This window comes from Gobio gobio (genome assembly GCF_949357685.1).
Source record: "Gobio gobio genome assembly, chromosome: 14".
In the NCBI taxonomy this organism is placed as follows: Eukaryota; Metazoa; Chordata; class Actinopteri; order Cypriniformes; family Gobionidae; genus Gobio; species Gobio gobio.
The window spans coordinates 43,768,372-43,780,472 of NC_137107.1; the positions used below are offsets into that span (position 1 = coordinate 43,768,372).

A 12,101-nucleotide genomic window follows, 5' to 3' on the forward strand; every position below is an offset into this window, starting at 1 on the left:
TCCTGTTTAAAAAATATATATTTAAAGAAAGTTTTTTGAAAACGTCTCCATAAACTTTGGAACGAACATCTAAAAAATAAATTCGCGCTTTTCTACACTCTGAAATGGATGTAAATGACTAAATTACTAATCCCTCGTAGAGGCGTAAGAAACTACATAAGATCGACCGGAACTGGAACTCCTTCCTTTCCTTCTCTCTTCCTCTGCTGAAAAGGTAACGTGGTCGTCGTGTGTTACTTTTCAAAGCTCGATTTAACTGTTTTATAACGCAAATTCCAGCATTAAATGCGCATATTAGTGCATCGAATATGTTTTAAGCTGCTTATGAGCTACAACGTTCGGCGTAGGGAGAATAAAGAGGAAGATATTTCATTATAAACACGCCCGGTGTCGCTTAGCGAGGCCTTCAGTGAGTGAGACAAGCATCGGCCCGCAATATATGTTCAAAATCTGCCTCGATTGAGAAATAAAGATGGTTTTTTTTGGTCTTTTTTTTTTTAAATTGGACTTTATCAATGTTAATGAAGTAATCATGGTGGCTGTTTGTGCCGTTGCTGTGTTTGCAACTCTGGATTCATGAGGCGAGGGTTGAGGTTTTGACTGTATTACAAACGCAAATTGTGTGTGTGTAATAAATAAAAAGAATTATATGTGTGTATAATATATGTGCGTGTGTATAATCTCTAAATTATATTGTTTTACTATAGGATGCAAGGTTGTGGTTTTGTAGCTGTCATAATTAATGTGAACGGTTTCTTATTATGTTCCCTTGTTTTATTCAGGAGTCACAATGGCATCGGCCCACCTGCAGTGGATGGTCATCAGGAATGCCTCCAGTTACCTTATCAAGAGGAACAAACAGACCTACAGCACTGTAAGTCACTGCAATTCAGCTACACACTACTCATGTGACAGGGATAGTTCACCCAAAAATGAAGATTTTTATTAATTTTTCATGTTATTCCAAACCCAAAAATATGAATCTCCACTTCATGACACATGCGTGTTGTTGCTGCGAGAACAGATGTTGCGTGAATGCAAGTTGGAAGCTAATATTTTGTAAATAAAGTGGTGAATTATGTTTTTTGTGCAAAAGCACACGTAAACCTGGTTAAAATTGAGGTTAAACCACTGGAGCGACATGGATTATTTTTATAATGTTTTCACTACCTTGAAAAGTGGTAGTTGCGAAGAGAGCGCTCTCAGATATCATCAAAAAGATGAACGAAAGTCTTACAGCTTGGGAATGACATGAGGGTGAGTAAATAAATAAAAAAAATTGGGTGAACTATCCCTTTAATGGGTTTTATTTAACTCACACTAATAAGCTGTTGTGTTTCGTAGTGTTTTATGCAGAAATACTATAATTCTGACCGTTTTGACTGCATAAACAGAAGTGTGATTTGATAGCCTGCTACATGATTTTGTTTAGGGATGGTATAATTTTACTATCTTATACCAACAGTTTGCATCAAAATGCTGTGATAAAATTAAGTGGCGAGCCTAACTATGCACAGTTATGCATTTTAATAATGCCCATTTTTGTCTGTAATGCTGTTTGTGACCCTGTCAGAACAGACTCAAAGGGATAGTTACCCAAAAATAAAAATGGTAATTTACTCGCCCTCATGTCCTTCCAAACCCATAAGACTTACAAAATGAAGATCTTTTTGAAGAAATATGAGCGCTTTCTTCCCCTCCATTGACCATATGAATCTAACGGTTTAGTCCAAATTTTCTGAAAAGACTTGATCACTTTATATGATGAAGTGATTGAATTTAGGCTTTTATTCACAAATGTTGTGCTAAAGTATTATCGCTGAACATATCCAGTGTTTTTGTTGTGCATTTGTAATTCCTGCTTTCTAATCTTGTACATTCTTTCTCATTTTCAGGAGCCAAATAACCTGAAGTCCAGGAATGCTTTCCGCTTCAATGGTCTCATTCATAAGAAGACGGTTGGCGTCGAGCCGGCCGCTGATGGCAAAGGTGTGGTGGTCATCCTGAAGAAACGTGCAGGTGAGTGAGACGGGGAGTTTGACACAAGCTGATGGACAACTGGCACATTTTGTTCAGGGATCCATCTTTTACAAGCCCAATTAATTTTCGCAATACGAGGTGGCGTAATATAATCGTTCAGATCCCAGTTGTTTGTATGGTAATGCAAAGGTCTCAATGTGATTTATCTCTGGAATAAGCATTCATCTGCTCTGAATGAGCTTTTGAAACATCTGCTGTTATTCTTATACTTACTATATGGAGATGGCGGTCTAGTGGGTTAAACCACTGAACTGATGCGCAGAAGGCAGCCACCACCAGTGTGTCCAGTGTGTTATAAGCAAGGCACTTTGCTCCATGGATCGTCCCTGTATTTGGATAAAAGCGTCTGCCAAAATGCATAAATGTACTAAGTTAAAATGCACGTGTTTCAGGTCAGCGTAAACCTGCCACCTCATACGAGAAGATCACCATCAACAAGAACTCTCGCGCCACCCTCGCCAGTGTGAGGAACATCATCCTCAAAAACAAATACAGGAGGGATCTGCGCATGGTGAGTTTGCGTAAAGAATTGATCATAAACTTTAGACATTTGTAATCGGGACACGATTTGCACGAGCTTTACAGCTAAAGTTGATGCAGAGTGTTTTGAACTGGAGTTTGTCCAGTAGCCGCCTGATGCTCTGTCTCTTGTCTTCCAGGCTGCTCTGAGACGCGTCAGCGCCATCCTGAGGAGTCAGAAGCCTGTGGTGGTGAAGAAGAAGCGCACCAGGGCTCCCAAGAGTTCATAAATAGTTCCATATACAGCTTTTGACTAAATAAAAATGCTTTCAGTCAAACTTTCTTTACCTTCAGGTCTCGTTTTTAATTGGTCTACATGCACAGAGGTTACTTGAGAAGCAAGTTTGGATGTTCTGCAGTTATTTACTGTCACGTGTGGTCTAACAAGGCATTTCATGAAGACAAAAGGTGGCTTAAAGTTTTCTTGGTTGTGCGTCTAAACAGGATTGGTTTAAAAGCAGATTGTTTTAATGGATTATCAGGATATTCCCATTAAATAAATACTTACGGCCATATGTAAAATGTCACATTTTAAACCAGTTTTTCTGACTCCTATTTCCTCTTTATGTGGATAGGAATTAGTGGTTGTGCCATCCACTAACATTCATGCAACAGTTCTTAAGACAATTGTTGCATTGTATTGAGCATGGTTTATATATATATTTTTTTAATTTATATATATATATATATATATATATATATATATATATATATATATATATATATATATATATATATATATATATATATATATATATATATATATATATATATATATATATATATATATATATATATATATATATATATATATATATATATATATATATATATAAACTTTTTTTCCTTGTGCATTGCAGTGCCACCTTCCTCTTAGTTTTGTTTTTCTTTACATGGTGTAAAGTAGGGCTTTTTAAGCTTTCAGATGCTACAGACCCCAAAGATGTGAGACCCCCAACCTGAAATTTAAGACTTCTTTTTATAAGCACCCAATTAATACTCTAAAAATTAATATAATCTATCACCCAATTAATACTCTAAAAATTAATATCATCTAACAGTTGCTATTAAGTTAACTAAATATATTTTCTGCTCACTATAATGTACTGTTGATTGTATAATTTAAATCAGATTTTTATTGATATTAATTGTTAATTCAATATAAATTATTTTAATCACTTTATTTTTTTGAACATTTAATCACTTAATATATTGATCTAATTTATGTACTTCAATATATGGGTGTTTCTGCAAAAACAGACAATTTTTTAAAAATCAACCTCTATGAATTTAAATTTTAGCAATCACAGTCTGTAACATAAAAATGTACACAAAATTGAATGTAGTCGTTAAGATTTGAATCTGGAACTTTTTTGAATTTGTTTTTCGGGTCATCTTAAAGTGTCCTTATTTTATAATTTTTTTCTTTATTAATTTCTATAAACATGTAATATATTTAAATAGTTTTTTCAAATTTGATACAGTTTTGTAAATACTGATAGAAAAATAATATACAAAATGGGGAATTTCATGTAAATTTTTTACAGTAACCTTAGATGTCAATTGTTTCCATGCACATATAACTTTTATGACAGTTGTTGCAATGTGTAAATCATCTCATCTTAAGTGTTAAAATATATTTTTTCTAATGAAAATGAAAAAAGAATAGAAATAGAGCAGTGTCTTGTGTCGGTAAGGACACAATGTTAAAGTGCCACAAAATCAAAAACAGGCTACTGTAGAGAACAACAGTAAAAGTAAAAAAATTATTCAGCACTAATAATGTACTGAATATTTGTCATTTAATATACAGTAAACCTTGAATTTGTCTTTACTGCAACACCTAAATTTGTTGCGGTAAAGACATGTTTCGGTAATGACATTTTGCTAATTTTAGCTAATTGACAGCTTGCAAGGCCTACTATATTTAGTTTTGACTCTTAGCATCTTAATATACATTAATTCAACAGTAATATACATTTATTTTTAAAATGTAGTTCAAAATACACAATTATTAAGCTGAATGGTAAGGATGCACAATAAATAGGCTACTAGAGCAGAAAAGATGATGTTTCCCTTATTTTTTTGGTATCTTGTGAGCAATGTGCAAGTAATTAATGAATTAAGTAGTTAATTTCTGTTTCCATTGAAACCAGACTTGTTTGTGTTTGATAAAATGTCATAAAAGCTTTTTTTCATTGTTGCGGTAAGGACTCAAAAGTGTGGGACAGGCACATTTAGTTAAACAAATCATAAAAATGATCAGTAAATAATACAAAGAATTTTAAGATGCTGTAAATGAATCTGTATATTAAACAATTCCATTTGAAATAATGTCAAATTGTAATTAAATTTGCTTATTTTATGCATCTCAACATTGAGACCACAGGTGTGGAACATTAACAAAAATAGTGTTTTGAGTCATAAATGCTTCATGATATTAAATTAAATCACATTAATCAGTAATTATATTTTTTGTCAAGGTGTGTAATGGCTCTGTGAATATATTTACAACAAATTTTAACATAAATCTCAAATTTTACTGCTGGGACATAAAAGTGCCGTGGTTACAGAAACACCCATTTACACAGAAATTAAGTTAAAAATAGTCATAAGTGAATAAAATAAAAATATATATAGTATAACAGTTATAATAGGAATTAAAAGGAAATTAAAATAAAGATGAAATCCTCTATCTGGGGTGGAAGAAAATGGAGAGTCATATAACCATTAAATAATTTCTTTTAATCTCATTTGTTTAATTTTTCTTTATTTTTTAATATTAAAGCGAAGCGTTATGAATCACTGAGCCGAATCATGATTCGGATCGCGTGTCAAACCGCCAATCTGCTGAAATTTGGCGATTCAAACCGCTGAATCGACTCAGTGATTCATAACGCTTCGAAGCTTCATGATGCTTTGTTTTGAAATCGTCATCACTATGTAAGTCGTTATTTAGGGTTTTTTTGCTCACAAAAACTATTGTCGCCGATTCATAAATTAATTTTAGAACCAGTGTAGTGAGATGGACTTTGTAACGACGTCTTTAGTACCTTTTAAGGGTCTTGAGAGTGAACCGTGCCACTGAGCCAATGGAGGACCTTCAGAGCCATCAGATTTCAACTAAAATATCTTAATTTCTGTTCTGAAGATGAACGGAGGTCTTACGGGTGTCGAACAACATGAGGGTAAGTAATTAATGACAGAATTTTCTTTTTTGGGTGATCTAACCCTTTAAAAAAAAATGAAGCAAATGTATTTATTTTGTACGTTTTATGTTAACACTTTTAATAACTATAACATTCATTTATTATTTTAAAATTCATGATTTTTTTTCTAGACTTTCCCACAGAGCCTGTCACTCCTTTGCGGTCCCCGGACCCCAGTTTGAAAACCCTTGGTGTAATAGTCTTGCATGGCCAAATTTAAATATAAAATAGATGCACATGCATCTGAGATGTCCTGTTATTGGCTGTGTTTTTTATTCATTTGGCTCTCCCAGTCTGAAAACCAGTCGACAGAAAACTCGGTTCACCCAAAAATTAACATTGTAATTTTTTTTTATTCACTGAAAATCTTCCTCCACTGCAGCTCTTAAATCTCACTTGCTTGGAATATAGCAAATGAGTGTATATACTATATAGTGTTACAGTTTTGGTATATAAATATAAATCATTATATCAAATTAGCTTTTATTGTTTTATTATCAGTTTTCATTTTGTGCTTTTTGTCATTTTAATTATTTTTTCGATATTTATATATTGTTTTATTGTAAGGCAACATCTATTTTCCCTGTTTTTCTTTCAGTTTATGTTTTTCATATAATGTTTACATTTTATTCTGCTTTATTTCATATACCGCAAACAATTGGTAATAGTTTTAGTTAATAAGAACACTGGTGACTTTTGTGGTCAGAGTAAATGGCCTCTGGTTCAACTCGTGCTTTACACACACACACACACACACACACACACACACACACACACACACACACACACACACACACACACACACACAGTTGTTTGATGTGAACACTGCAGTGCAGCTGGACAGTTTTATCCTGTAGCATCAGGATAATCTATGAGCGCGCTCTGATTCATGAGTTCACTTAATGATTGAATTGATCAGGATAAAGTAGAGAACATCTCTCTCTCTCTCTCACACACACACACACTGTTCGTTTCACTGCATTAGGTTGTCAGATGAGTGTGTGAGAGCAGCGCGTCCCTCCGCCAGCAGCAGGTCTTCTTGTTTGACTGAAGATGTTGTGAGTCCAGCAGGTGTGTTGAGTGTGTGTTGAGGATGCATCGCTCGCGCGCTCTGCGCTGTGTGTGTGTTTGTGTGCTGCTGCTGGGTGTGTGTTGTCGAGCGTTTGAGCTGCAGGACACCATCCACGCTCTGATCGAGGAGAACATCCACCTCCACGACCAGCTGGAGAACCTGACGAGAGCCCTCCGAGAGCTGCGGCAGCTCCTGTTCCAGCACAGCGACGGTACGGAACACGGCACGCCATTAACCCTGAGGATTGGGTCTGTCAGATTTACGTCTTAAAGGGACAGTTCACCTACAAATTAAAATTCTGTAACAAATTTACTCTCCCCAAAGTTGTTCCTTAAATGTATGAGTTTCTTCTGCTGTACACAAAAGATGATATTTTGAAGTATAACAGATGATAGGAGTTTAGTATGGGAAAAATAAATGGAAGTCAATATGGTGCAATGACATTCTTCAAAATACCTTTTGTGTACATTCATAGAGGTTTGGAACAACTTGAGGGCGAATAAATAACGACAGAAATGTAATTTTTGGGTGAACTATCCCTTTAAGTGCAGAGTAATGATATTAAATGTGAAATGTTTTGCTAGATGACGTTGTGTTTTACCTCAGATCACACTCATGTACATGATGAGGAACTTCAGCATCTCTGGGAGGAATGGTCGCAACACAGTGAGTTTCTCACTCATTCGTTTTAGGAAATACTTTTAATAACCTGCTTATAAATTCCCAAAGTGTTTCGGCCCTCATTTTGCTCTGCGCTGTCACGCCCTATATCGACTCAGTGTGTAATGATGGAAACAGGACACTGCTCATCAATAATGGCACATGCACTTCATATGACCATATAAGGGTGGGAAATATTGATTGACAGATCACAAATGACCATGGCTCTCAAACTTTTAATGCTAAAGACCCCTAAATAATCATACCAAGAGACTCAGATATATCATGTATACAGACAGACTATAACCGTACAAAAGTTTGGGGTCACTAAGACTTTTTTTTTTTTCAGCAAGGATGCATTAAAAATTCATTGTTTAAAATGCTGTTCTTCTGAACTTTCTGATTTAAAAATGTAGAACTATTTCCACAAAAATATCGAGCAGTTACTGTTTCCAACATCACAAATGTTTCTTGAGCAGCAAATCCTCATATCAGAATGATTTCTGAAGGATCATGTGACACTGAAGACTGGAGTAATGATGCTGAAAATGCAGCTTTGACCTCAGGAATAAATTACATATGAACATATATTCACATAGAAAACTGTTATTTTAAATTGTAATAATAATGTGTATTTATACTGTGAAAAAAAAGCGTTATGTTATTAAAAACGCAGTTTCCAAGATTAAATAATTGACTTATTTGTCATTGTACTAAAAAGCAAAAAACAAACAAAAAAAATCAGATGTAGCGCCCCCAGTGGAGACGGGAGGTCAAAGCAAGCGCATTACATGATGAGCTAGTCTGTAGACTTTATACACATAATAAGTTTTCCTTATTCTTACAGAAAATGTTCATATGTTCCACAGTAGCTTATAGATACTATATTCATCAATAGTAAGAGTAGCGTCGTGTGTGTGTGGTATTACGCGGTTTTCTTCTGTTGATGCTAGTCTTCAAGTTGTCACGTATTATTTTTAGATTCGGCTGCTGCTGTTTCAGCTGTTGCAGATTATATTTTTAAAGCGCTTGGAATTCATTATGTAATCATTTATTACATAAAATATTACATAATAAATATCTGTGCTGTGATCAAGTTTTAGAAAGGTGTAATAGAGACGATTAAGGAGATCTAGTGCTTTAGATTCGACATGACACGCTACATGTCACGTCATATCTCAAGGTCGTTTAACTCAGATGAGTGTAACATTTGTATACATGTCTAACACACCTCCTCTGTTATCAATTGTCAGTGTTATTTTTTTGTATTATTTATGTGCTATTTATTTGTATAGTTAGTATAAAAATTTTGAATTAGTGTCTTCCTCAACAATAACAGCACTGTCATTGCTGCTGTAATTGATCTCTCTCTGTCTGTCTGTCTGTCTGTCTGTCTGTCTCTCTCTCTGTGTGTATATGTGTCTGTCTGTCTCTCTGTGTCCGTCCGTGTGTGTGTGTGTGTGTGTGTGTGTGTCTGTCTCTTGCTCTCTGTGTGTGTGCGCGCATGTGTCTGTCTCTGTGTGTCTCTCTCTGTCTGTGTGTATGTGTCTGTGTGTGTGTCTGTCTCTCTGTGTGTGTGTGTCTTGTCTGTCTCTCTGTGTGTGTGTCTGTCTATCTGTGTATCTCTCTACGTGTCTGTCTGTGTATGTGTCTGTGTGTGTGTGTCTCTGTGTCTGTCTCTCTGTGTGTGTGTGTGTGTGTGTGTGTGTGTGTCTATGTGTCTGTCTCTCTCTCTGTGTGTGTGTGTGTGTGTGTGTGTGTGGTGTGTGTGTGTTGCAGGCATCACACCCGAGACGCACCTGCTGTTGGAGCACGCTCTCTGTGGACATGACCTCCATGGCTCCGCCCCCTCCAGTTCAGGACACACCCCCTTTATCTTTATCACTTTCATAACTCTTGCACACTTTCTCCTATGAAGCACACGTGTGAGTTTTATGGTGCGTGTGCGAGTGTATTCAACTACATTTGACATCATTCAGAGCAGGTGGATCTAAATCTGTGACCGATTGACACTTCAGTATCTGTCAGTCTTGGTGAAGTTTGTTATTGAATATAGGAATAGAAATAATCAAACTATTATGAGTAAAGCAGTTTATCAGGTGTGGCTTATTTCAAGTTGATATCCAAGGCAATTCAGAACAGCACAAAACATACATGTGGAAGTTTTTTTACCCTAGAACATTCCTGTCAAATAATGTAGCCTACTTTAAAAAAATAAACCTGAAAATGTAATGTGCTCATTGTCATGGTACTGTATTTGTTAAACCCTAAAACATGGGTCTTCAGCCGGGGGTCCGCAGCGGTACTGCAGGGGGTCCGCCAATTAACCCATTTAATCCCAAATTTTTCCCAGACACAAAAATATCCAAATCATGTGTCATTAGTATCCCTTTGAAACAATCAATCATCATTTTTTGAAATTTTCGTGGAAAAGTGTGTGAAAAAGTGTGTTTTATGATCGGTCACAATTGTGACCGGTGGGATACTGTGTTGTATCAACCATTGTATTGATTTAATATAGGACTATTTGACCTGTGCAGTGTGTTTGTGTGTGTGTGTATGTTTTTTTTTGTTTTTGTGTGTCTGTGTGTGTGTGGGTGGGTGTGTGTGTGGAGATCAGACATCAGAGCAGACGTGACCATGTGTGAGTGTGTGTGTGTTTGTATGTGTTTCTGTGTGTGGAGATCAGACATCAGAGAAGACGTGACCGTGTGTGTGTTTGTGTGTGTGTGTGTGTGTGTGTGTGTGTGTGTGTGTGTGTGTGTGTGTGTGTGTGTGTGTGTGTGTGTGTGTGTGTGTGTGTGTGTGTGTGTGTGGATCAGACATCAGAGGAGACGTGACCGTGTGTGTGTGTGTAAGTTTCTGTGTGTGTGTGTGTGTGAGTGTGTGTGAGTTTCTGTCTGTGTGTGTGTGTGTGTGTGTGTGGAGATCAGACATCAGAGGAGACGTGACCGTGTGTGTGTGTGTGTGAGTGTGTGTGTGTGTGTGTGTGTGTGTGAGTGTGTGTGAGTTTCTGTCTGTCTGTCTGTCTGTGTGAGTGTGTGTGGGGAGATCAGACATCAGAGGAGACGTGACCGTGTGTGTGTGTGTGTGTGTGTGTGTGTGTGTGTGTAAAATTAGGTAGAAAGTAAGGTAGAACAGTTAGCCTATGTGTATTAGTATGTAGATACAATGGGTTATCCCACCGGTCACTATTGTTGCCGATGACATGTTTGTGAGTTCTATGACCACATTAAACAAAGTTGAGTAATTGCAAATGCATATATCAATACTAGACGCCTTAAACAAGATGTGTACCAAAAATCTATGTCCTATCTTTATGTTAACATACTTTACCAGCCTTTTCTTTGGGAGCTTTCCTGCTGCCATCCTCTTCTCTTGGCACAAACAGGAAGTAAACAGCTCTGGTCATGTGACAATTTACAGTAAACATGCGACACTGCACATATTTCATTGAGACCCTTTATTATTTCAATATCTGCTGGAAATGCATTGATAGATCATTCAGTAACATTTTTATAGCCTTAGAAATGAAACATTTTTTACGGTCACTATTGTGACCGGTGGGATTAAATGGGTTAATGTTTGATCACAAATACATTTGTGATAAAAAAAATTATAACATGGGGAGAAAACATCTCAAATTTAATTTGAATCACCCTGAAACAAAAGCAGAGCACCCTCCGTTGATACTGTAATAGTACAGGTGCTGGTCATATAATTAGAATATCATAAAAAAGTGGATTTATTTCACTAATTCCATTCAAAAAGTGAAACTTGTATATTATATTAATTCATTACACTCAGACTGATATATTTTAAATGTTTATTTCTTTTAATTTTGATGATTATAAATGACAACTAAGGAAAATCCCAAATTCAGTATCTCAGAAAATTAGAATATTACTTAAGACCAATACAAAGAAAGGATTTTTAGAAATCTTGGCCAACTGAAAAGTATGAACATGAAAAGTATGAGCATGTCCAGCACTCAATACTTAGTTGGGGCTCCTTTTGCCTGAATTACTGCAGCGATGCGGCGTGGCATGAGGAGATCAGTCTGTGGCACTGCTCAGGTGTTATGAGAGCCCAGGCTGCTCTGATAGTGGCCTTCAGCTCTTCTGCATTGTTGGGTCTGGCATATCGCATCTTCCTCTTCACAATACCCCATAGATTTTCTATGGGGTTAAGGTCAGGCGAGTTTGCTGGCCAATTAAGAACAGGGATACCATGGTCCTTAAACCAGGTACTGGTTGCTTTGGCACTGTGTGCAGGTGCCAAGTCCTGCTGGAAAATGAAATCTGCATCTCCATAAAGTCGGTCAGCAGCAGGAAGCATGAAGTGCTCTAAAACTTCCTGGTATAGCTGAGCTGTCTCCATAGCAAATTTGGAGTCTCTAACTCATTCCCTCTAGCGCCACCACCAGTCCAAACTTTGACTCATGTTTATGCTAATGGGAAACAAAATAAACAAAAGCTAGAAACCAAATTTTCGCAAAAAACATTTTTCCTCTGATTCCTTGACTTGTTCCGATTTGATTGAATTTTCGATCTATAAGAATTCTCCGGAAAACCTACTTTTGCGAAATCGTCCTAGAAGGT

At 36.4% G+C, this 12,101-nt stretch overlaps 1 protein-coding gene across 1 annotated transcript; it reads left to right on the forward strand.

Moving 5' to 3' along the window:
• Window positions 1-161: 161 nt before the first annotated feature.
• Window positions 162-2,846, forward strand: rpl28 (ribosomal protein L28). The gene is made up of 5 exons (XM_079834932.1): window positions 162-214; window positions 783-874; window positions 1,896-2,019; window positions 2,433-2,551; window positions 2,700-2,846. The coding sequence occupies exons 2-5, from the start codon at window positions 791-793 to the stop codon at window positions 2,787-2,789; spliced, it is 417 nt and encodes a 138-aa protein (XP_079691058.1). The 5' UTR covers window positions 162-214; window positions 783-790; the 3' UTR covers window positions 2,790-2,846.
• Window positions 2,847-12,101: the final 9,255 nt, after the last annotated feature.

Excerpts from the sequence above, each read along its gene's own strand:
- rpl28 (XM_079834932.1), top strand. The coding sequence starts at position 791 with ATGGCATCGGCCCACCTGCAGTGGATGGTCATCAGGAATGCCTCCAGT. Across the intron at positions 875-1,895 it reads ACAAACAGACCTACAGCACT|GAGCCAAATAACCTGAAGTC; the intron begins GTAAGTCACTGC and ends TCTCATTTTCAG. Across the intron at positions 2,020-2,432 it reads CATCCTGAAGAAACGTGCAG|GTCAGCGTAAACCTGCCACC; the intron begins GTGAGTGAGACG and ends CACGTGTTTCAG.